Source organism: Panthera pardus, unplaced genomic scaffold, assembly GCF_024362965.1.
Source record: "Panthera pardus isolate Hobbes unplaced genomic scaffold, ASM2436296v1 HiC_scaffold_16, whole genome shotgun sequence".
In the NCBI taxonomy this organism is placed as follows: domain Eukaryota; kingdom Metazoa; phylum Chordata; class Mammalia; order Carnivora; family Felidae; genus Panthera; species Panthera pardus.
The window spans coordinates 135653312-135676477 of record NW_026526721.1 but is presented as its reverse complement, the minus strand read 5'-3'; the positions used below and the strand labels follow the sequence as shown (position 1 = coordinate 135676477).

At 36.9% G+C, this 23166-nt stretch overlaps 1 protein-coding gene across 2 annotated transcripts in view; it reads left to right on the top strand.

Annotated features, from left to right (window-relative positions):
* EFHB (EF-hand domain family member B) overlaps positions 1 to 23166 on the top strand; it is a 49499-nt gene that overhangs the window by 8119 nt on the left and 18214 nt on the right. The window contains exons 2-7 of one of the 2 annotated variants that reach the window (XM_053903841.1): positions 11243 to 11305; positions 11744 to 11887; positions 12577 to 12757; positions 14177 to 14287; positions 18071 to 18200; positions 22623 to 22706. In XM_053903841.1, the coding sequence (XP_053759816.1) occupies positions 11243 to 11305; positions 11744 to 11887; positions 12577 to 12757; positions 14177 to 14287; positions 18071 to 18200; positions 22623 to 22706 (713 nt within the window). The remainder of the gene's footprint in view (positions 1 to 11242; positions 11306 to 11743; positions 11888 to 12576; positions 12758 to 14176; positions 14288 to 18070; positions 18201 to 22622; positions 22707 to 23166) is intronic. The other variant, XM_053903842.1, reaches the window with a different exon arrangement.

Sequence of the window (23166 nt, the reverse complement as noted above, 5' to 3'; positions counted from 1 at the left end):
TCATCCTGTTGTCGCATGAAGTTGCTGCCCAAAGTTGGTGTTGATCTTTATGTGAAGGTCTGCTCTGATGGATTTATGAGACTCCATTAGGCCTTCTAGTCCTTCTTGTAAAAGGCATTGGTATAGCAGCAAGAACCTGTATTCAGGAAAAGTTTCCAGGAAATGGTGGCCTACAAAGAGAGAGTTTTAGAGTGTCCTTCAAGAATTAAAAGGATTCTGGTAAAAAGAGGTCTTCTATATGTAGCCCATAAAAGGGCTGTTGGCTTTTAGAAAGCACTCTGTTAGAGATCAAAATCTCTGTAATTGTTATTTCTCCAAGACATCCTCAGACTGTCCCTTGATCACCACTAATACACTGACTATGGCAGAAATGCTGGGTTATTAGACAAAAAACTGAGTCTTACAAAGTACATAGTATTGAGCCCTGATGTACAAAGAGGAAGAAGGAAGTACAGGTTCAAATAAAGGTTAAAAAAATTATAGTGTCTATAATGACTAGAGGCACCTGGGTGGCTCATTTGGTTGGGTGTCTGACTTTTGATTTCCACTCAGGTGATGATCCCAAGGTCATGGGATTGAGCCCTGTGTCAACTCTGAGCATGGAGCCTGCTTAAGATTCTTTCCCTCCCCCTCTGCCCCCTTCCCCACTTGCACATGCTCTCTCTCTAAAAATATAAATAAATAAATAAATAAATAAATAAATAAATAAGTAAGTAAGTAAAAAATAGTATCTACAATGATTAGACAGTATGTTAGGCATTGGTGCTACAAGGATGCCTACTTTCAAGGAGTTTAGAGTCTATAGACCTGAGACCAATAGACAAATGATTTTATAATACAGTAAATGTTATGTAATGGAGATGCCTTATTATTTTTTTCATTCATAAGAGTAGCTGATAGCTATTTGGGGAAAAGATTCATTTTGTCAGAATTTGCGAAGAACCAATCTCTGCAGAATTATGAGAACTGAGTGGTTTCATTTGCATAATGGGTTCAGGGCCTTTTGGGCAGAAAGAAATTGATGTTATCACTCCTGTTTCTCTGAGATATTCAGAGTTAAGGATATCTATGGGTAAAACAGAGTGATCTTGACCAAGGCCCCGTGGGAGAGATGAGACTATTGTGGTAGCCCACACTGAGTTTGGAGGGGGGAAAGTGGCATATGATTATGGGTCAATGGGTCTTTAGCAGCTAGAAATGATCTTTTTTTTTTTTTTTTTTTTTTTTTTTTTTTTTTTTTTTGAAGCAGGGACCCAAGTTGGAAGGAAGAGTCTCCTTAACTCTTTATTATTATTATTTTTTTAAGTTTATTATTTATTTTGTGTGTGAGAGAGAATCCCAGTGCAGGGCTCGAGCTCACAAACCATGAGCCAAAATCAAGAGTCAGATGTTTAACTAACTGAACCACCCAGGTGCCCCTAAAAATGGTCTTGTATCAACCTTCCTGAGTGGACTTGAATCTTGGAAACCAATCATAGAAATGGTCATTGAAAGCTGTGATAGTGGGAACTGACTGAGGAGGTGGCCAAATGAGGCAGAACAGCTGTGATTAGGAACTGAGAAAAGGGTGGTTGAGTAAGGATGTGGTCAGTACAGTTGGGAGTTTGATTACATACAGAGGGCCTGAGAAGATGAGTGGATATATTGAGGAAAATAGCCAAGTTTCTCACTGATAGAGAAAAAAGTTACCAATATGAAAAGGAAAAGGATAGAAGGAATCCTGCTTGGTCGGATTTTAATTGGTGGACACTCATGGTATATCTATATCTATGTCCGTGTCTGAATCCATGTCTATGTATCTGCATGCATTGTATAAAACAGAGTATTATAAAATTGATATAGATGCTAGTATGGGGGTGTGTGGATACATACATACATACATACATACATACCTTACTTCTATTCTCTAAGAGGATCTAGAAGCAATGTTTATCTGGTAACAAATGAACATACCAAAAACCAGACCTTCATTTCTGAATATCATTCTGAATTAAAAGGAATAAGGACTCTGGAAGAATGGCTGACTCTAGGGCTGGTGCAGTACAGTATGAACTTGGAACACTTTTGGGAGCCAAAAAGTAAGAAAATTCTCAAAGAATAATGCAGATGTGTCAAGGGGCACAGAAACAAGCTTGAAGGAGCTCTTAGTGAACCAAACGGTTGGGTTTGGGGCATTGAGTAAAATAGAAATCCATGAATTCAGACTTATGTAAATACATGAAAAATTGAACAGCCAGCAAGAAAAAGCTTCCTTGCAGTATAATGCCAATTAATAAATGTGGATGGAATGATGGAATTAGAAAGTCACCATTTGGCAATCATCATGATAGTAATGATTTAGGCAAAAATCATCAATGGATCTTAAACAGTAAGTGAAAGTTTGGTACAGAACTGGATATTTACGTAGAATAATTATTAATTGCAAAGGAAAAATAACTTTATGGTAGAGAAATGTAGCAGATATCACCTTCATTCAGTGACTGAAGTTAACACTATTAGTAATCGGACAGATTGACAGTGTGTGCTCCCTGACAGAAGAACACAGCATTGTTTCTGTGACACCCCTGACAAAAATGTATAACTTTAATCATAAGAAAACACTAGTCAAACCTAAACCGAAGGACGACATTTTATAAAATAACTGGCCTGTTCTCCAAAAATGTCAAGGTCATGAAAGACAAGGAAATATTAGGAACCTGGGATAATCCCTGAGAAGCCCAGCCCTTGGGAGAAAGTGTAGTAAAGTTTGGATCTGAAAATCAAAAGATCAGTTGTAAGTTGATATTCAGCACAGTTGGGCTTCTGTTTCCACTTCTTTATCCTATGCTAGCCTGACTCCCTACCTCTCTGCGCCGGCTCCCACTCCCTTCCACCAAATCTGTGGATTATTTTCCCAAAGCAGATTTTAGAGTAAAAATGCCAAGGCCAAGATAAGGTAGGGATGTAGCTCCATGCTGAAAATGGGTCATTAATAAATAAAAATATACTTTCTGTAATGCAGGTTCCCTGGCTTTCTCTCTCAGAGGATGAAATCAAAGATATTTCCCAGACATTAAAACAATGATTAGAAATATTCAGATACATCTTAAAAAATAGTTTTTAAGTTTATTTATTTATTTTGAGAGAAACAGAGACAGTGTGAGTGGGGGAGGGGCAGATGGAGAGGGGGAGAGAATCCCAAGCAGGCTCCACATTGCCAGCACAGAGCCTGATGCAGGGCTCAAAACCAGGAAACTGTGAGGTCATGACCTGAGCCAAAACCAAGAGTCCTAGGCTTAACCAACTGAGCCACTCAGGCACCCCACAAATATTCAGATACATTTTGATGGGTTTTTGGAGTGGTCATGGGGATTCAGAGCTGACAGACAAGAAGGAATTCTTGAAGAAGTCTTTGGTGCAAAAATGTGATTTTATTAAAGCAAGGAGACAGGATGCATGGGCAGAAAGAGCTGCACTGGAGTTGTGCAGAGTGACTGGTTACATACTGTGGAGCTGGGGGTAGATTCAAAAAGTTTCTTAAAGGGATTTCCATATGCTAAAGAAGACTCACAGATTACTGGAGGTCTAGCTATTGTCTGGCTAGAGTTGTTTTTCCCTCTAGCAAAACACTATCATTAAGACAGTAGGAAAACAAAAAAAAGACAGTAGAGAGTTCCTGGAGATTAGGCTATTGATAAGATCCCCCTTTTCTTCTAATTGTACTAAGATATTTGTAAACTGTTGGAGACTTATTTCCTGCCCAACTGTGACCTCTATCAGTTAACTGTTGGTTTTCTTTCCCTTTCCTATGTCCTCGGGCAACCAGGAGTGCCTGAGGAATATCACACATATCCCCCCTGGAGGGAAGGGGGTTGTGCTAGCTTGTGCTTGGCCCTCAGCTTGCCTTATGGTCTCTCATCATATTTGATTTAATAGTAGGGCCAGAAAGAGAGAATAGGTAAAATGAGGTAGAGAAAATTATCAAAAAATACAGCCACATTTCTTTGATTTTAGGATACAAATCAAGATTGCAAGGAGTTGGGGTGCCTGGGTGGCTCAGTAGTTAAGTGTCCGACTCTTGATTTCGGCTCAGGTCATGATGTCATGGTTGGTGAGATGGAGACTCCAGTTGGGCTCTGAGCTCGGCTCAGAGTCTGCTTGAGATTCTCTCTCTCCCTCTGCCCCTCCTGTGCAAGCATTCTCTCAAAAATAAATAAATGTTTACAAAAGTTTGCAAGTAGTTAATTGAGGGTCAAGCCAAATGAAGGAAAGAATACCCATACCATGGATCATTACTATGAAATTTCTGAAAACTAGGGATATAGAGATGATTCTAAATACATCCATAGAGGGAAAAAAATCACATATAATGGAAAAATTCAGAACTACATTAGACATCTAATTAGCAAGATCACTTTTTTTTTTTTTAAGTAATCTCTTTGCCCACCAAGGGGGTTTAATGCACTACCCCAAGATCAAGAGTTGTATGCTCTACTGACTAAGCCCATTAGGTACCCTAGACAGCCTCTTTTTTTTTTTTTTTTTTTAATATTTTAAAGTTTATTTATTTTGAGAGCACAAGTGGGGGAGGGGCAGAGAGAGGGAGAGAGAATCCCAAGCAGGCTCCATACTGTTAGCACAGAACCCAACTGTCAGCATAGAGCCGAAAGGCCAACTGTGGGGCTCAAACTCAAACTGTGAGATCATGACCTAGACTGAAGTTGGATGCTTAACCTGATTGAGCCATCCAGGTACCCCACCTTAGATCACCTCTTAAAGGACGTTGGCATAATGCTTTCAGAATTGAGAGAGAAATTATTTGCTACCTTGTATTTTATACCTAGCCAAACCACTAATCAAATGTAAAGAGTAGCATAAAGATATTTTCAGGAACCTGTTAAAAAAAAAATTCAACTGAGTAAATTTGGAGATCTAATGGACTTTTTTCTAACAGCTCATGAATCAGGCAGCATCCCCTTTAGTAAGTGGAAAAGAGCTATGAGGAGCTGTTCAAAATGTAACTCTTTTATAAGCAGAAGGGGCAGGGATAAGGAAGTCATTAATAAAAAGAAAGGATTACTTCAGGCAAGGTCACCTTTCTTTTGGTAAGGGTGGGGTCTACTAAGCAGATGACCTCACAAGGGTTGATCAGGAAATTCCAGACTGATTGATTTAAAATTCCACTCCTGGGAAAGGCTGAAACTGCAATTAGGTTATATATTAAGTCCTAGTTTGCTGACATGGGGCTTAGCACAAATGGCTCCATTTTAAGCCTGTTTGTTTTTTTTTTTTTAACATGCAAGGAATCAAAAGTTGATTTTTATTCTTTTTTGGGAAAATACTAAAGAATTTACTTCAGTGAAATGGGGATAGATGGGATTTAGGGAATAGGCAAACCTAACTCTGAAGCATGGCAAAGGAAAAATTCCCAGGACAAGAGCTCTGCACCAGACTTAAGAGCAACCAGCTGAGATTAAAGCAAGAAGACAAAGTACTATAGGAGAGCTTATTTAAAAAACAAACAAACAAATACACCCTAGAAATTTGACAGTTTGGTTGGAGTACTTGGAAAAATTTAGAAATAGGCATATTAAAAAACACAAAAAGCAAAGGCAAAAGCAACGATTAGGAAAAAATAACGTAACATAACATAACACGACAATATATAATATACTTACTTATTTCAGCCGTGAACAATAATCTAATTATCATAATGTAAACACCATTGACTTTATCAAAAAGTATGATGTAACCGTACTGAGAGGTATAAGAGCTCCAGCCTTCTCCATCATAAAAGGGTACCAGTAGATGATGTCTAAGACTAATCAGTATGTATCAGTATAAGGGTTAGAAACATGCAGATAAATACCAGAAGTGGCTGAAAGTGTAGAAGACAGTTGGTAGGACTAGATGCAAGTGGGGTGGGGAAATGCTGTTTTTTATTACAACCCTTTGATTTTTGAACAGAGTACATGTATTATTTAGACAGTTAATTTTGAAAAAGAGAGAGAAAATAACATTCATTCTTCTAAGTCTTTTGAACCAGACCAGATGGCAGTCTTGACACATCTGTATGGTGTACATACATGTTTGACTTGAACTTGGGGGTGCATGGGCTTGTCCTTCTGGATGATAGGTGCTAAAATAAGTGATAAATGATGAGTGATAAATCAGGTAGGGAATCCTTGCTATAGAAACTGCAAAGATGGAGATGAATATACCTTGTAAAATAGATTATTTGGTTTCATTTTTATTCCCTGGGTTTGAGACTTTATCTTCCTCTCTCTCCTTTGAAAAATCTACTAGTATTTATTAAAGTGTTTATTCCAGGCTGGCCTTAATCATATTATGGGGAATAAGTTTGAAACCAAGAATTAAAAGGGCAGTACCTCTTCCTCTGAAACCAATCTGTGGTTGAGAGATAGTAGTTGGGAAGAAATCTTTAAGAGAAAGGAGGCAAGATTTATGTTATTAAAAACCCACTGTCTTACCTATATGGAGATTTTTTCTTCTATTACCAACCTTGGAAATAGCCTTTTATTTTATAAATGAAGTCAGTGGTAGAAACACTTGAAGAAATGAAACTCCAGCTAGGGGTTCCTGTATATGGCTTTTCATACAAGGCTAATTTAGTGACACAAACAAATAAAACCTCCGAGGTCAAATTAATGGTAGAGCACTAAATGATCCTTCCTTTTGAGATTTAAAATGTACCTTAGTATATTAAAGACCCAGCATTTCCCAAGTTTTTGCCAGCATAATTTTATTTTCATTTTTTTTAAAGTTTATTTATTTTCAGAGAGAGAGAGTGCAAGTGGAGGAGGGGCAGAGACAGAGAGGGAAGAGAGAGAGAATCCCAAGCAGGCTCTGCTCTGTTAGCCCAGAGTCCCATTCAGGTTTCAAACCCATGAAACTGTGAGATCATGACTTAAGCTGAAATCAAGAGTTGTCAGATGCTTAACCGACTAAGCCACCCAGGCGCCCCTGCCAGCATAATTTTAAAACTATAGGTGTTCATGTGACTAAAGTTTGAGAAACAGGGCTAAGGAACTCTACCCATCCCTGGTGGTGCAAGAAGAGGTCCCACCTAGGAGTTCACAGTCCTGGAGAGTGTGTTTTATGGTGTGTTGGGGGATAGGGTTATACTTAACGTTTGTTTATATTTCTTGGCTGGATCCTGGCACTAAAGCTCCCTGAGTCAACAGAAAATCTTCAGGAAGATCATTGCTCTCTTCCTCAGGTTAGGAAGGTCATTAGGACCCCCCTAGGCTACCTTTTAGAGTTCGGGAAGTAGACTCAAGGTGGCCATTAAAGCTGCTTCTAAATTCTGTCTTGGGCCTGCATATACTTGATTATTATTCTTAGTTTCTGGTGCTCTTGTTGCTGTTTTCCTTCTATTTGATGTTGTTTGTAGGCTTTTTGATAACCTTTTATTGCTTTCTTTTGCTTTATAAACCAATATATAGTAGTAAAATATTAAGAAGAATAGTATAAAGAAGAAAGTAAGTCACTTATAATCTCACCACTCAAATAGAATCACAACTAGCAACTTTTTGTCTATGTGTTCTGCGTGTACTGCTGCATATAGAGATGTGATTCTGTGTATTTTGGTTGTTTGTTTTCTTTTTGGTGCAGAAAAGGTGGTTTTATTAAAGCATGGGGATGGGACCTTGGGCAGAAAGAGCTGCCTGTGTGTATCCGTATGTATCCGTACAAATTTACATCTTTGTTTTAATTCACATTATGTCATGAACATTTTTATACTATTCAAAATTATTTATATCCATCATTTTAAATGATTATACAATAGTATATTATTTTTTTAAATGTTTTATTTATTTTTGAGAAAGATACAGAGAGAGAAAAAAAAAAAACACTCCAGCAGGGGAGGGGCAGACAGGCTGGAATCAGGCTCTGTGCTGACAGCAGACAGTCCAATGGGGGTCTTGAACTCTCAAACTGCAAGATCATGATCTGAGCCAAAGTCAGGTGCTTAACCGACTGAGCCACCCAGGTGCCCCACAATAGTATGTCATTTGAAGATACCATAATTTATTGAACCATTTGCCTGTTTTTACATATTTAGTGTATTTACGTATATATAATTTTTTTTAAATGTTTATTTTTGAGAGTGAGAGACAGAGTGTGAGCAGGGGAGGGGTAGAGAGAGAAGGAGACACAGAACCTAAAACAGAACCTGAACCAAGCTCCAGGCTCCGAGCTTGTTTATGTCTATGTAAATAAAACACAATTTTATTGTCTCTTAGTGGACCACATGAAAAATGACACAATAAATTTTCACCAAACTTGGGGCCTATGTTTGGGATAGCCAAATTCAGGTGTAGGCTATGAAGGAAAGAATGTATTTTTGTTGTGGGGCTTGATGGAGAAAATTTAGGGGAGGAAAAATAATTTTCTCTCTACTCTTCTGAGTTCTTGGCTGAGACTCCCTGCCATAAAAAACAGATTAGCAAGAGAAAAACAAGTTTTTTAAAATATGTATACCTCATGCATACATGAGAGATACCCAGAAAAACTGAGTAACTCCCCAAGATAGCTCAAGCCACCTCCTTAAACACCATCTTAAGTTAAAAACAAAAGAAAGGTGTTGGGACAAAGGGAAGTCCAGCTGTGGGAGGTTGCCAAGAAAAATAGAGTAAACAAGGGTTATGTTTGTCATGCAGATTTAAGTCAGTGTTTCCCTGTTGATAAGAGTGGAGTCTTAGAGCCATCCTTTTCTTCCTGGTACTGGGAGGGAGACACATTTACAAATGATTTCCTTTGTAAAACATAAATATCCCTTATGAAAGGGTCACTTCTATTCTTGTTTGCAGAGCTTCTTTCTCAACTGCTGTTTCTTAGAATGGTCAGCTCAGAATAATCTTTATTCTGCTGCCTTTCATACCTCAAAGCGATGGACAGACATCCTTGAGAACAACTGAAGTAAAAAGAGAGATCCATGACTGAAGTGGGGTGGAGGAGACTTGTCAGACTTATTATATGACACTAGATAGAAATCAGACATAATGGCTTCCATTTTTGTGTCCCCAGTCAAATGGCATGAGGACATCAACCTACTCATAGCTACTGATTTGCAATCAAATTGCTTTTCATGTAGGCAACTCTATGAGGAATCCCAAGGGCATTTCTGCCCACAAAATGTTTACAATGATGAAAACCTAGAATATCTACTGTCAAACACTTGGAAGGGAAGCCGGTATGAAGGACAGGTAGAATTCTGTATCAGGCCATGGGCTGATTGATCCATCAATCAATCCATCCTTGCTTCTATCTCTGTAACTATCTGTCACCCACATAATTAGCTGTGGGAGTATTCCCATATTCTTCAGCCTCATGAGGCTATCTTTCCATTGAATATTTAAAAGAATGGCTGGAGCACCTATAACAGGTATAGCAGGAGAGACTTTATGTTCCTTGATATCTCTGAGGTTTCTTACAATTTTTTAGCTGAATTAAAAATCACTTGTATGTGTCCTCCCTTTTCTGTATGCTGCTTTAGCCCAATTTACAACACAGTCTCTTTCCCTTTTTTCACACAGTGTTCTCACGTAATGTAGTTGTATGAATATAATTTACTTGGAATGACTGGGTGGCTCAGTCTGTTGAACGTCCTTTTCTTGATTTCGGCTCAGGTCATGATCTCAGAGTTGTGAGACGGAGCCCTGCTTAAGATTCTCGCTCTCTCTCTGCCCTTCTCCCCCACTCATGCTCTCTCTATCTCTCAAATAAATAAATAATTAAATAAATAAATAAATAAATAAGCATGTGTTAAAGACTTTTAAAAAATTGAATTTACTTAAGATTTGGCATTAAAGCTTCTCACTGGCCAATTTCTTGTATTGGTCCTCCTGGCCTCTCACTTGTTGAAGGCCTTTCCCACCTTCTCCTCAATATTGTCATTTCCTTTAATCCTTCGTTAGTCTAGCCCATCGATAGTTCATATTTTTTCACATTAATTTTTTTTTATTTTATTTTAGAGAATGAGCAGGGGAAGGACGGGGTGGGGGGGAGAGAGAGAGAGAGAGAGAGAGAGAGAGAGAGAAAATATCTCAAGCAGGCTCCATGCTCAGCGTGGAGCTTGACATGGGGCTCAATCCCACCACTCTGGGATCATGACTTGAGCCCAAATCGAGTTGGATATGCAACCGACTGAGACACCCAAGCGCCGCTCTTCTGTTTTTTAGCAAAGCAATTAAATTCTCTGCCCATGTCTGTGGGCTTCCTTTTTTATACCCAGAGATGTTGTCAAGATACTGTCTTAAATCTTGATGGTTCTCCTCCTAAGAGGAATTCTGTACTCAACACTTAACATAATAAAAAGCTTTCACATACCCATCTATATCCATGTATCTATTTATATTTTTATCCAGCTATCCATTTATTTAATCTATCTATCCCCTTGCCAACATCTACACATTTATCCATCCACCCAACTCTCAATCTTTCTGCTTTTCTCCATCCTGATTCCTCCATGACCCTCCAAAGACCCAGAACACTCTTTATGGGAAGTTTCTTTCTCTAATTTTTTTAAAAAGAAACTTATGCTTTGCACAAATAACTATCAGCTGCCTTGAAATGACAAAGGAGAAATAGATAAAAAGTGTATCTCTGGGAATAAATAATTATAATCTTTGTCTTGGGCAAAGGAAGAACAGGTAAGAACCAAGTTAGAATTAAGTGAACAAAACCAAGTGCATTGGGGCCATTCACTGAAGGAGCTTGGCCAGGAATGACATAGTTGCATATGCCAAAAGTTGGGTGTTGGTAGAAATACACTCAAATGCAAACATACCACACACATTCAGAAGTACCTAATACTTTTTCTTGAGCTTAGTTTGAATGCAGCTGTACTCTCATTGTACTGATTATATCATGCAACTGATAAGCATTATTTCTAAAAGTTGAATCCCTCAGCATATTCACAGAGATCCCATAACTGGAAGGATCACTGACAATACTACCACTATGTGTGTGTGTGTATGTGTGTGTGTATGTATATATAAAACTATATGTGGGTATAATATATGTAATGGTATATTTAGCAATTAATATTTATTATGTTATATATCAGGATTACTGTAGATTTGCTATATTTCTTATTTTTTTTCTTAATTGTGTTAAATAGTTGAAAGTAACTTTGTAGCATTAGAAGCATAGCCCAAATTTGAAAGAAATGCCATTGTTTAAAATGCTCCACCTCTACACTGACATGGCCAACTATTTATTTTCTTTTTCCCCTTAGGCAGGGAAAGTTATTCCTATTGGAGACAGAGTTGCAACCTGTTTGACTGAAAAACTTCCCAGGGTGAGCATTTTCAATATGGATTTTTGTGAGCATTAGATAACTCCCAACATTTCTTAATGAAAGTTGTATAAACTTAATGTGGTCAATTTTGATTATTTACTGTATTTTGAGTCCTTTTATTGATTTTGTCCAAGGAAGTAAAAATTCAGGCTTAAAATTTCCAGCTCTACAAAAACTATTGAAAATACCGTTTATTTCTATAGAAAATAGTCATTTATGTTATGCTTTCTAACCTGAATACTTCCTGGTTGTTTTCTAATATAAATTTTAAAATATGATGTTTATTTCTATAAAACAAACACATGTTAGGAAGTTTCATTATTTGGGTCTATAGTTACTCTACTCATGCAATGAAGGGGGGGTGTTCACTGATTGGTATAGATTAATCTTGCTAATATTTTCAAAACTACTTAGTTTCATTTTCTTGTCTCACTGTAGCTAATTACTCCACCTGAGGCAAAAAAATTTTTCAACTATAGATATCCACCTGCTGGAGCTGAAAGAGTATTTTATGGCAGAGCAAATGATCCCCAAATCGCACCTTATTTGACACATGGAATAAGATCTAAAACTTCAATACCGGTAACGTCTTTTCCTTTTTTCCCTGTATGTTATTAACTTCCCAAAGTGAAATTGCACAAATGAGGTATTAACGAAATCATCGGTTCCAGTTTCCTTCCCTCTCATACTCTTGAGTAGTGAAAAAATCCAAGCAGCAACAGCCAAGACACAAGATATTAATGGTCTGAGCCACAAACTACACATTCTCCCCTCAGATAATTAAGAGCCAAGTTGCTCTCCATTCTCTCGGAGTAGAGAGAAATGCTGTTGGGCTTTGTTAGAACACAGAGAGGATGAAGGCTGGGTGATACCACGTTGAGGCACTACATAGTGCTTGTGTATACTTTGCAGGGAGCAGGCTGAATGTTGACTGGGCAGTCCAGATTCAGAACACCTCATCTACATATCTGGAGAGAGCTTGTGGCAGCCTCGTGGCTCTTGCACTTGTCGTTCCCACACTTCTAGACTCTGAGTCAAGTAACCACGGAGCTCTCTTCGTAAACCTTAGAGCCTCCTTGGAGGTTCATGTGTAGGCATGGTTCAGCTTCATAGCTCCAATTCTGACAGTTCATTTGAAGATGAGCAAAGGCAAGGACAATGAAATGTTTTTCCATAATCATATTCTCTTCTTCCCAGTTATTGATTAGTTTCAGTTTTCAGATTTTTGCTTTTGGTTGTTGTTACATCTGTGCTTTATATGATTTCTTTAGGCAAAGGTATTGATAAATCCACAGCCCATTACAACATTTCAACAGAAAATTAAAGATAAAAAGGAATCAGTATATTTAAGCAATCAAAGGGCACCATTAGGAAAATCTCATGATCAAACGCCAGGATTACCTAAAGGCCTGGATGTACTCCATACGACATTTGGGACAGCAGTCGTCAGAGGTAATAAAAAAAAAATGGTGGGGAGCTGGATGATAAAATGAGTCTTCTAAAAAAAAAGAAAGAGAAAGAATTCTTAGAAAATGGAATTGAATATCTTGTTGACATGGCATTTGGTGGTGGTACAAATGATGATTCAGAATGAAAGATGGGATCATAGCAAGAAAATTAGTCTCAGACCCAGAATCCTTAGAGTTTATGTGTACCAAGCAGTAAAATTTCAGGTTTTGGAGGCAGATTCAGCGAGAGATGATATAAAAACAGGAGAGAGATTCAAGAAAGTTAATATTGGAGCCAGCTATGAAGTCTGCAATCCCTTCTCTATGGACATCCATTTGTGTGTTTTATTTCCACCGATGCTTCTGATGTGCTCATAACTCTTAGCTTTTTATGAAACAGACCACAGAACAAGTAAGTTTGACCAGTGCTGTGTACCACACTCCATCCGTGCAGATCCACAGTGTCAACCGTGTATTAACCAAATGTAGGCAGCGTGTAGAGAAGAACTTCACTCTTCTTTTGAGAGGAGTGGAGCACATCTTTCAACAAACAATAAGTTAAAATGGAATTGGTCACAGGTCATTGTTTCTTCTGAAGCCCCAGCCTCCTGCCATATTGTTGGGTGCTTTTCCTTACACCCATTTCACATTTATTCCCTCCTCTCCTTTTCAGGTCTCTTCTCTTTCTCCAGGAATCTTACCACAGGAGACCTCAAATTACATTTTTCTTTATCCCGCAAAGAAGTTTTGTTCTCTTTGTTTTTCTGCACCCATTAAGGCTCTATCTCAGGAACCCTACCTTTGTTTTCACCCAAAGGGCCAATAGATTATTTTCCTTAACATAGTAACACCCACTCTGGAAATAAATTATGCCTCTCTCTTGGGATGAAAAATCTGCAAAATCTACACTTCATCATATCAGATCTAAAGTTAAAATTAGGCAAAATTTGAGGCTTGAAAAAAATGTATTTTAGGATAGATGATCTTTTTCCTTTATACTAGTATTTAAAAATTGTATTTATGTAGGCATGGCATTACAACATTATAATTATTATATCATAACTGCTATCTAGGATTACACCATTCAATGTGAAAGTACTGTCAAGGTATACCACATTTAAATACATAATAGAATGTTCTAAAACGTGCATATGTCTATTCATAGCTGTAATAATTCATCTATGAGACAAAAAGTACTGCCTTACAGGATTATTCTGAGTTGACCCACTTTCTGGTATTCTTCACTATTTGTGTGTAGGCTGTGCCCTGTTTTTCTTGCTAAATCTTCATTTGTGTTCTCTCAGAGTGCCTATGTAGCCTATGCCATTGGCATACCTCATTTGTCATTTGTTCTAGTCAATTTAAATATGTTATAAATAGATGGAAATTACCTTAAACCTGATTTCATCAATTCTTCCTTTAGAATTATCTGCTAGAGATGTAGTGAATCCACCAAAACCCTATGAAGAAGTATGTAAAGAAGGAAAAGAAGGACATGATCTGTATATTGTTTCTCACAATGATTATTATGTGGGTAAGTGCCCTCCAGTGTAAAATAGGCCTGAGCATATAGGATTCTCAGATTTGTGGAGAGGAATAAAGATTATGAGGTTAAATGCCTGGCATATAATAAGTGATCAGTAAATAATAACTTATTAATCATAAGGTCATAACCCCTGATAGCTAGGTACACATATACTTATGCATTTTGTATATTAAATTGTAGAAATGTATGTATTATTAAAAGGAAAAAATATCTTAGAAAGGTTACATGGTAGTTTTAGGTTTAAAAAAATACTGTTCTTATTCAAAGGTCAGGATTATTCTAAGTACTTAGATTGGGTGATGGTCAAGTGCACAGTTTTTTGAATCAGATAGCACAGGTTCAAGTGCTAGCTTATCCATTTACTGTCTCTAAATCTTGGATATTTTAATTATCCTACCATCGTCTATTCTAATCTCTTAAATGGAGATGATAATATTGTGAGGATTAGGGGAGTGCCTGCAAAATGCTTAGCATAGTGCCTGGAACATAGAAGGGGCTCAATTACTACTCCTACTCCTACTCCGACTTCTACTCCCACTCCTATTCCCACTCCTACTCCTACTATTATGATGTAATCTTGTCTGATGTAGCATATCACTAGAACTATTCTATAGCACAACTAAAAGGCATTAGATATTTAGAGTGCTGTGAAATACAGCTTAATTGTTGGCATGTTGGTGCTAAGTGGAATCTTGATGAAATTAATAGAAGACAGAATCAGACTGTGACATATGTCCCGAGAAAGCTGATGGATTATATGTGATTGATTCATGAACTCAGTCTTCATGAGCTAGAAGCAAGGCTTGCTCTTTACTGCAGCGCAAGGCCCCTCTCTCCCTTGCTTTCTCTTATTTCTTTACTTTTTCTCCTCTACCACCCTCTCATACCATAGTCCCTCTCTGTGCTCTTCCTCCTAATTCTGTTGGTAGCTGGGCCTGTTTCCTATTCTCATTGCTCCACTGTCTGGAATCTGTCATTCTCTTCTTTCATGGCCAATCTCTGCTGATTCCCTACACTTTAACACATCCAGTCCTGAGATGATTTCTGCCTTCCCACTCTCACGCCACTGCTTCCCTCACTCGGTCGTGGGTACCCCTTCTACTTCCCTGGCTCTCTCCCTCCCTCCTTTTCTTCCTCTCCTCCCTCCAGGCCTCCCTCCTCTTATTCCTCCTTCCCTTTCCCCCTTTTTGTGAAAATACTTTATTCATTTTTTGAAAAAGCTGAGCATGTATTGCACAATAAAATCCAGCACTTTTAATTGTCATCAAACATATATACATATATGTATGTACAACATAATACAGACAACTTGTAACTAGATACCTCATATATATTTAGCAATTAGAGGAAAATGAGCATAGATTTTTTTTTTATATTTAGAAGAGCTCTAATGGACTATAAAATGACTGACATTACTTTCATTTGATGATTTAAAAATTTTTTTAATTTAATTTTTTTGAGGGGGGTGAGGTGGAGAGAGTGGGAGAAAGAGAGAGAGAGAGAGAGAGAGAGAGAAAGAGAGAGAGAATCTTAAGCAGGTTCCATACCCAGTGTGGAGCCTGAGGTGGAGCTTGATCTCAGGACCATGAGATCGTGACCTGAGTCGAAATTGAGAGTCGGACGCTTAACCAACTGAGCTACCTGGGTGCCCCCATGTGCTGTTTTTTATGGAAGTTTCATTGGCCTCTTGAAAAGGTGTAAAATCCAGGGTGCCTGGGTAACTCAGGATGGTTCGTGAGATTGAGCCCCATGTCAGGCTCTGTGCTGACAGCACAGAGCCTACTTGGGATTCTCTCTCTTCCTCTCTCTCTACCCCTTCCCTGATGCCAGATACACATACACTCTCTCTCTCAAAATAAATAAACATTAAAAAATAAAAAATATATAATAATTGTAGAGAATTTAAAAATCTCAAAAAATGGGGGGCACCTGGCTGGCTCAGTTGGTAGAACATGTGACACTTGATCTTGGGGTTTTAAGTTTGAGCCCCACACTGGGTATAGAGATTACTAAAAAAAAAATTGAATCTTTGGGGTGCCTGGCTGGCTTGATTGGAAAAACATGTGAATCTTGATCTCAGGGTCATGAGTTTGCACCCAACACTGGGGGTTACATATTGCATAAATAAATATTAAAACAAATACATACATACATACATACCTAAATATCTCAAAAAAATTGGAAGAGAAAGTAAATGTAACCTTGAAATCCCATTAGCCAGAGATAACTACAGTTTATATCTTGAACATCTTTTTAACCTGCATGCACTAAGCCATCTATCTTTAGTTAAACGGCGTAATATTCTCCATGCTTTTGGGGAACTTTAATGTATATACATTAAGCATTTTTTATTTAAAATAATATGTCAAAAAAAAAATGGAGTGCCTGGGTGGCTCAGTCAGTTAAGCATCTGACTTGATTTCGGCTCAGGTCATAATCTTATGGTTTATGAGTTTGAGCCCTGAGTCACGGAGCCCCTTAGGATTCTCTGTCTCCCTCTCTCTCTCCCCTTCCCCCATTTGCACACATGCACTCTCTCTCTCTTTCTCTCTCAAAAATAAATAAATAAATATTTAAAAAATAATATGTGAAGGGCACCATTCAATAACAATAAATACATAACATCTTTCAAATACACTTAATTTTAGTCATTACGGAAATAATACATATTTCTTTTATAAAATACAAAGAAAATCTCCCACAATTCCCAGTCTTTCACAGATGATACTTTCATAGATGCTTTTTTTTGTGCATTCACATATAAGTATATATGTGTGTTTTGTTTCCCCACTATATATGCTTTTTTCTACTTGCTTCCCCCCCCATTTAATGTAACACTGTAGTTGTTTTTCCATATCAGTATGTATATTGTATTTTTCAGTATCACAAAATATATTGCTTATATATCTTTGTGAATGTGATGTTTTTAGGATATATTCCTAGATTTATGAACATTTGAAATATTAACTCTGAAAGCCAAAACATACACCAAAATAGGTGCCCCAGTTTGCCCGCACACCCATAGTGTATTAGAGTTTCCACTTCCCATCCTCCTTAACAGTGAGCATTGCCAATCTTCTTTATTTTTACCTGAGAGACAAATTATGATTTCACATTATTGTTTTTATTTACATTGTTTGGATTACTGGTGGGGCTGAATCTCCATCCTTTTTTTAACCTTTTAGCTGATCTCTAGTTTTATCTAGAAAGACTAACACCTTATCTAGAAGACTTTTATCTAGAAGACTAACACCACATTATGACATGAAAAAAGTACAGTATTAGATCTTAATTATAAAAAGCTCCCTGTTGGGTTCTCAGGCTTCAGTTTCTAATATGAGATAAGTGAATACAATGAAATGGGAGGGTTGCAATGTTCTGATGGTCTCATCAAATCAGCAAGTACAAAACACCAGGCTCTCAAATCTTAGCACAGTGGAAAGGGAATCTTGGGATCCCAAAGCACGGCAGTACCTCCCCTGATCTTCAAGATTTCTTCAACGTTAATGGGGCCTGGATTTTTCATCATTCATATGTCTTTCTCCTACATCATTTCTGTACTTACTTTCCAGATATGAAGACAAGGGACTCTTGTTCCACCAGTCTCCCAGCTCACGTGGGAGGATGCTTGTCCTCTGTTGCCAAATCTGTGCAATCCTGGCACTGTTACAATTCCATTTGGTTCCCACTCTCATTTTCATTGTCAGTGAGAGCATAATGTGCTTCTTGCAAGATAAGGTTATTTGTGTTGCTTCCTCTTTTTTATCATAGGAGAAGCAAAGAACCGAAAGTATAACCCATCAAGTTTCCATAGGTTTAACTTGTATGGGGTCCCAACACCACATTTTAATGATGGACGAGCCATGGCAAAAACTTTATATTGGCTCCATGAACTACAAATGTAAGTTTAATTATATTGTATCCTGAAACACGTGTTAAATATCATGGAACATGTACTTAAAGAATAGTATGTTGATTAAATTTATTTTTTGAAGAGGTGCAATGCATTGATATTGTTCAAACATAAAATTAATAGAAAAAGATATGCAGTGATATGTCTTCCAAACTTCCCAGTTCTCCCAGAGATAACCATGATACTGTATGTGTGTGTGTATGTGTATCATTCTATGGTTATTTCATGCCTTTGCAAGCAAATCTGAAGACGTATTTTTAATCTATAGAATCAACCCTATTCATGTTTCTTAAAGATGTGGGCTTTCATATCTCTATAAGATGGTCATATCATATATAACTGAATTGTTATTTATCATTCAGTTTTGTTTCATAGTTATTTGGGCACCTGAGTATCTGACTTAATTCTTGCAAACTGTGACCTTTTTATGCCTGAATTCTAGATAGAACTACTTGCCTAGAAAATTAAAATAAAGTTCCTTAATTTTTCATTTTCTGTGTTATGTTTTATATATAGGTTAACACTTAAGCATTGGGAGATTACTGATAATAATTCATATTTCCTCCTATGCTTAAAAAACCATAAGATTGGAAATACTGATATAGTGGCTTGAATGGTGGCCCCTCAAAAAGACATTGTTCATATTCTAATTCCTAGAACCTATGAGTGTTACCTTATGTGAGAAAAGGGTCTTTGGAAGTGTAATTAAGTTAAGGATCTTGAGATGAAGAGGTCATTTTTGGATTATCTGGGTGGTTCCTAAATCCAATGACAAGTGTCCTTATAAGGGAAGGCAGAGGGAGATTTGAGACAGAAGAGGACAAGACACATAGAGAAGAGGTGATGTGAAGATGGGGGAGATTGGAGTGATGTGGCCTCAAGCCAAGAAAGGCCAAAGAATGATATTTGCCTCCAGATGTTGGAAGAGGCAATGAATAGATTGTCCCCTAGAGCCTTTGGAGAGAATGTAGCTTTGCTGACACCTTGGTTTCTAACTTTTGGCCTCCTGGAATTGTGGGAGAATGTTTTGTCATTTAAGGCCACCAGTTTATGGGAATTTGTTACAGCAACCACAGGAACCCAGTACATCGTGCCTGTACTTCTGCACACCAGTTGTGGAAGTAGATTTGTTTTGCCCTCTGCCCTCTTTAAAGGAGACACTGGCCATCCAAGTCTCCATGGGCCTCAGTGTGCATACAAAGTTTGCATGCCCACAGATATTCAACCTGCCTGGCTCATTCGTCTGTGTGGCCCCTGTGATAGCAGCTCCCTATGTTAGAGGCAAGGTGCTAAGTACTTTACATATTATTAATTTAATTTTTCCAACAACTCTTTGAGGTAGGTGTGTTATAATTTTTATCCTTTCAATTTCGCAGATGAAGAATCTGTGGTACAAAGAAATTAAATCGTGTACCCAATATCATGCAGCTAAGAAGTACTAGGGGTAGAAATGAAACCCAGGCAGTGTGGCTCCAGAGGCTGCCTCTAACCCCCACACCAGGTTTATAGGCACTGGACTCTGTGATCACAGGCCTGAAATACTGATTTCCATTCCTCGTCTACTTTTTTATTACGAGTTTCTGATACTTGAATTATTCAAAGCAATAATGGTAAAACATAAACCCAAAACAAATTCTTGTAATATTATATACTAAACCCATATGAAATAGTTTTCTTTAGAGTACAGAAGAACCCATATAGCAAACATTTGTTAACATGTTAATATTAAAGTAGTTAAACCATTATTTAAGGATTATTAAGGATTATAGATATATGAATTAAATATAGAAATTAATGCCTAAAGGGAGATAACAAAATGTGGTTTATCCATTTTTGAAAGCTTAGAAATGTAAAGCTGTTATCAATTTATAAAAGATCTAAAATAAACACAACAGCAATGTGGTCCTTAAGAATGTCCTAGAGCAGAGCCTTTAGGTTATTAACAAGGACATATTTATCAATGATTTGGTGGGATAGTCCTAGAAATATACACTGAATACAACCAAAATGAATGCAGTGTTATGTGTCAATTATATCTAAATTAAAAAAACAAACAAACAAACACTGAATTTGTAAAAGCAGGTAACATGCAGGGATCGTTTTCCTCCAACTTGTCTCTACCCCCAAGGAGACATCATTGATGGAACAATGCTTTATTTGATCATATTTCTTGTATTTTAAAACTTAATTATTGCAAAAGCAATAGAGAGATTCTTCATTGCTTTGGTTTGCTGGATTTTTAAAAGTTTATTTTAATATATAAATCAGAGAGAGAGGGGGTGAGAGTAGGGGAGGGGCAGAGAGAGGGAGAGAGAATCCCAAGCAAGCTCCACACTGTTAGTGCAGAGCCTGATGCGGGGACTTGAACTCACAAACCATGAGATCATGACCTGAGCCAAAGTAGGACAGTTAACCAACTGAGGCACCCAGGTACCCCTGGTTTGCTGGATTTTAAAAAGAACTCACCTCTTCATTCTACAGTGTGATGTCTATTATAATTTTGGAGTTAAGCATGTTTACAATTTAAGGTATCTCAGTTTTATATTTTAATGTAAATTTGGTTTACGCTCAACTTTTAAGGGATGTATTTCCTCTGTAAAGCTACCTCTATCTATATTCTGTTTACGATCTTTGGTTTGAAGAATCAGAATTTTCAGATGATGGGAGTGTGTGTGTGTGTGTGTGTGTGTGTGTGTGTGAAAATTCACACGGAGGCCTTTATTCTGAGTTGTTTAGTGAATGCTGTGAGGTTGTGCAATGATGCTGAAGTTAAGGATATTCCGACAGACATGGCTGCTAACAGATACTTCATAGTTCTCCCAGAAACATAATCTAGGCACTTTTAGGGTGAAAGGAGTAAGCTCTGTGATTTATAATCCTTACCCACTTCATCCCTACATGTTCCTAATTATGCCCTTTGGAGGTGGTTTTTAGAATGTCAGCCTTATTTGTTCAAATTATGGCCCTTAAACTGCCATTGATTTATTCTGACTTTACCCATATTGTTCTTTTTTCCCCCTTTTTGAACCAAGGGGAAGTTAATGGAGATATAAGAGATGAATTACTTTATATTTCATCTATTGTTTCTCCACAGAGTGTCACTCTTCTCCAGAAATTTATATGGCTCGGTGTTTCTATAGTACAGGAAACAGTTTTAAAAGCAAATGGAGTTTAAGAATTTAATGTTTATTGTTTTTAGTCTTAGCAAAACAATAATTTATTAATTTTAATGTTATTAAATAGTAGTGTTATACTTCACGGTTCTCAAAAGAAACCTTGTTCATTTAATCACAGTAATAGAAGTAATGAAATTATATTACAGAAAATTGGCAAAATAAAATCACCCATAATCCTGTCACCAAAATTCAACCATTATTATCTTTTTAATGTATTTCTTTCTAGTGTAGCTTCCTGTGTAAATGTTGACATAGCTTTAATCACCATGCAATCCTATTTTATACCCTGCTTTCTCACTTAACATAAAATAATTTTATATTGCTGTATATTCTTAATAGCCAACATCTAAAATGCATGCAGAGTGTATTCTTGTTATTGTGACATAATTTAATCACCCTCCATGACTAAACATTTATCTCCTTTTTTTTCATTTGTAGTCAATGAGCTACAAATACATATATATACATATATACATACATATATATATGTATACACATATACATACACATATATATATGTATACATATATACATACACATATATATATGTATACATATATACATACATATATATATATATATAAAACTTTCCCACATTTTAAGTTGTTATGTGGATTATCTTCTTATGATTGGCTCCCAGATACAGATAAAAGGGAATGACCGTTTTTATGCTTTTTGGGTCATATTACCAAATTATTTCCAAAAAGATTACAGTAATTTGCATTTACCAAGTGTTTTACTGCAAGTTGTACCAATGTTAGGTATTCTGTCTGTCTGTCTCTATATTTGCTTATGTACTATGTTAAAAGTGCCACTTTGTTATTCTTTTATTATACATTTGTTCCTGGAGAGTATCATAATTTCTCCATATATTTGCTTACTAGATGTGAGTTATCTATTTATATTCTTTGGTTATTTATTTGTTGCTTAAACTTAGAAATTTTAGGAGTTGCATTTGTGATAATGATATTAACACCTTGGTTGTGTTTACTGAAAAAAATGTTAAATCTGCTTGTCTTATTCTTTACACAAAATTTTATATTCTACTATAAACTTTTCTTTATAATAGAATATAAATGATAGAAGAATGAACATATACAGATTTTTTTAGCATACAGCTTTTTTTTGAAACTGGATGTATGTTTTGATGACTCAAATGATACTATGGTATTCCTCACCATATGTGTATTTGGCAACCAAGAATACTTAGGTTGACAATTTTCTAATTTTATAGGAAAAGAGGAGCTAAGGTTGTATCTAAGAGAGTTGATGATTTCAAAGAAAAGTTTCAACATCAACTTGGAAGAGTTTTAGATCCGTAAGTTAATAATTAACTTTGAATTGATAGTGTCTTTGGATGGAATTTAAACAGTGCTCTTGTGGTAAATGTTGGTTTGTTTTCTGTTAGGTGCTATCCGTTAATTTAAAAAGTCATCTTTCGTATTAATCAGGGAACTCTACTCTACTCCGTAGAGCCTGGGGTTCAAGGAAAGTGCTGAGTCCTCTGAAATGAAGAGGGCATTCGGAGAAAAGGGAGGGAGAATTTTGTGTAAAGCTTTATTTCTGGGATATTAGAAATTTAATTTATCATGTGACATTTTCTCTCTCTCTTCCCTGTGTCTGTCTGTCTGCCTGTTTGTCTCTATTTCCGTATTCTGCTTTGAGTCTGTTCTTAATTTTCTTCTTAACTCTGGGCTTCTGAAGGCCAGGGAAAGCATATATAGCCATTGCTAATGCAAGCGGGAGGTTGGACAGAAGATCTTTTGGAGAACTTCTGT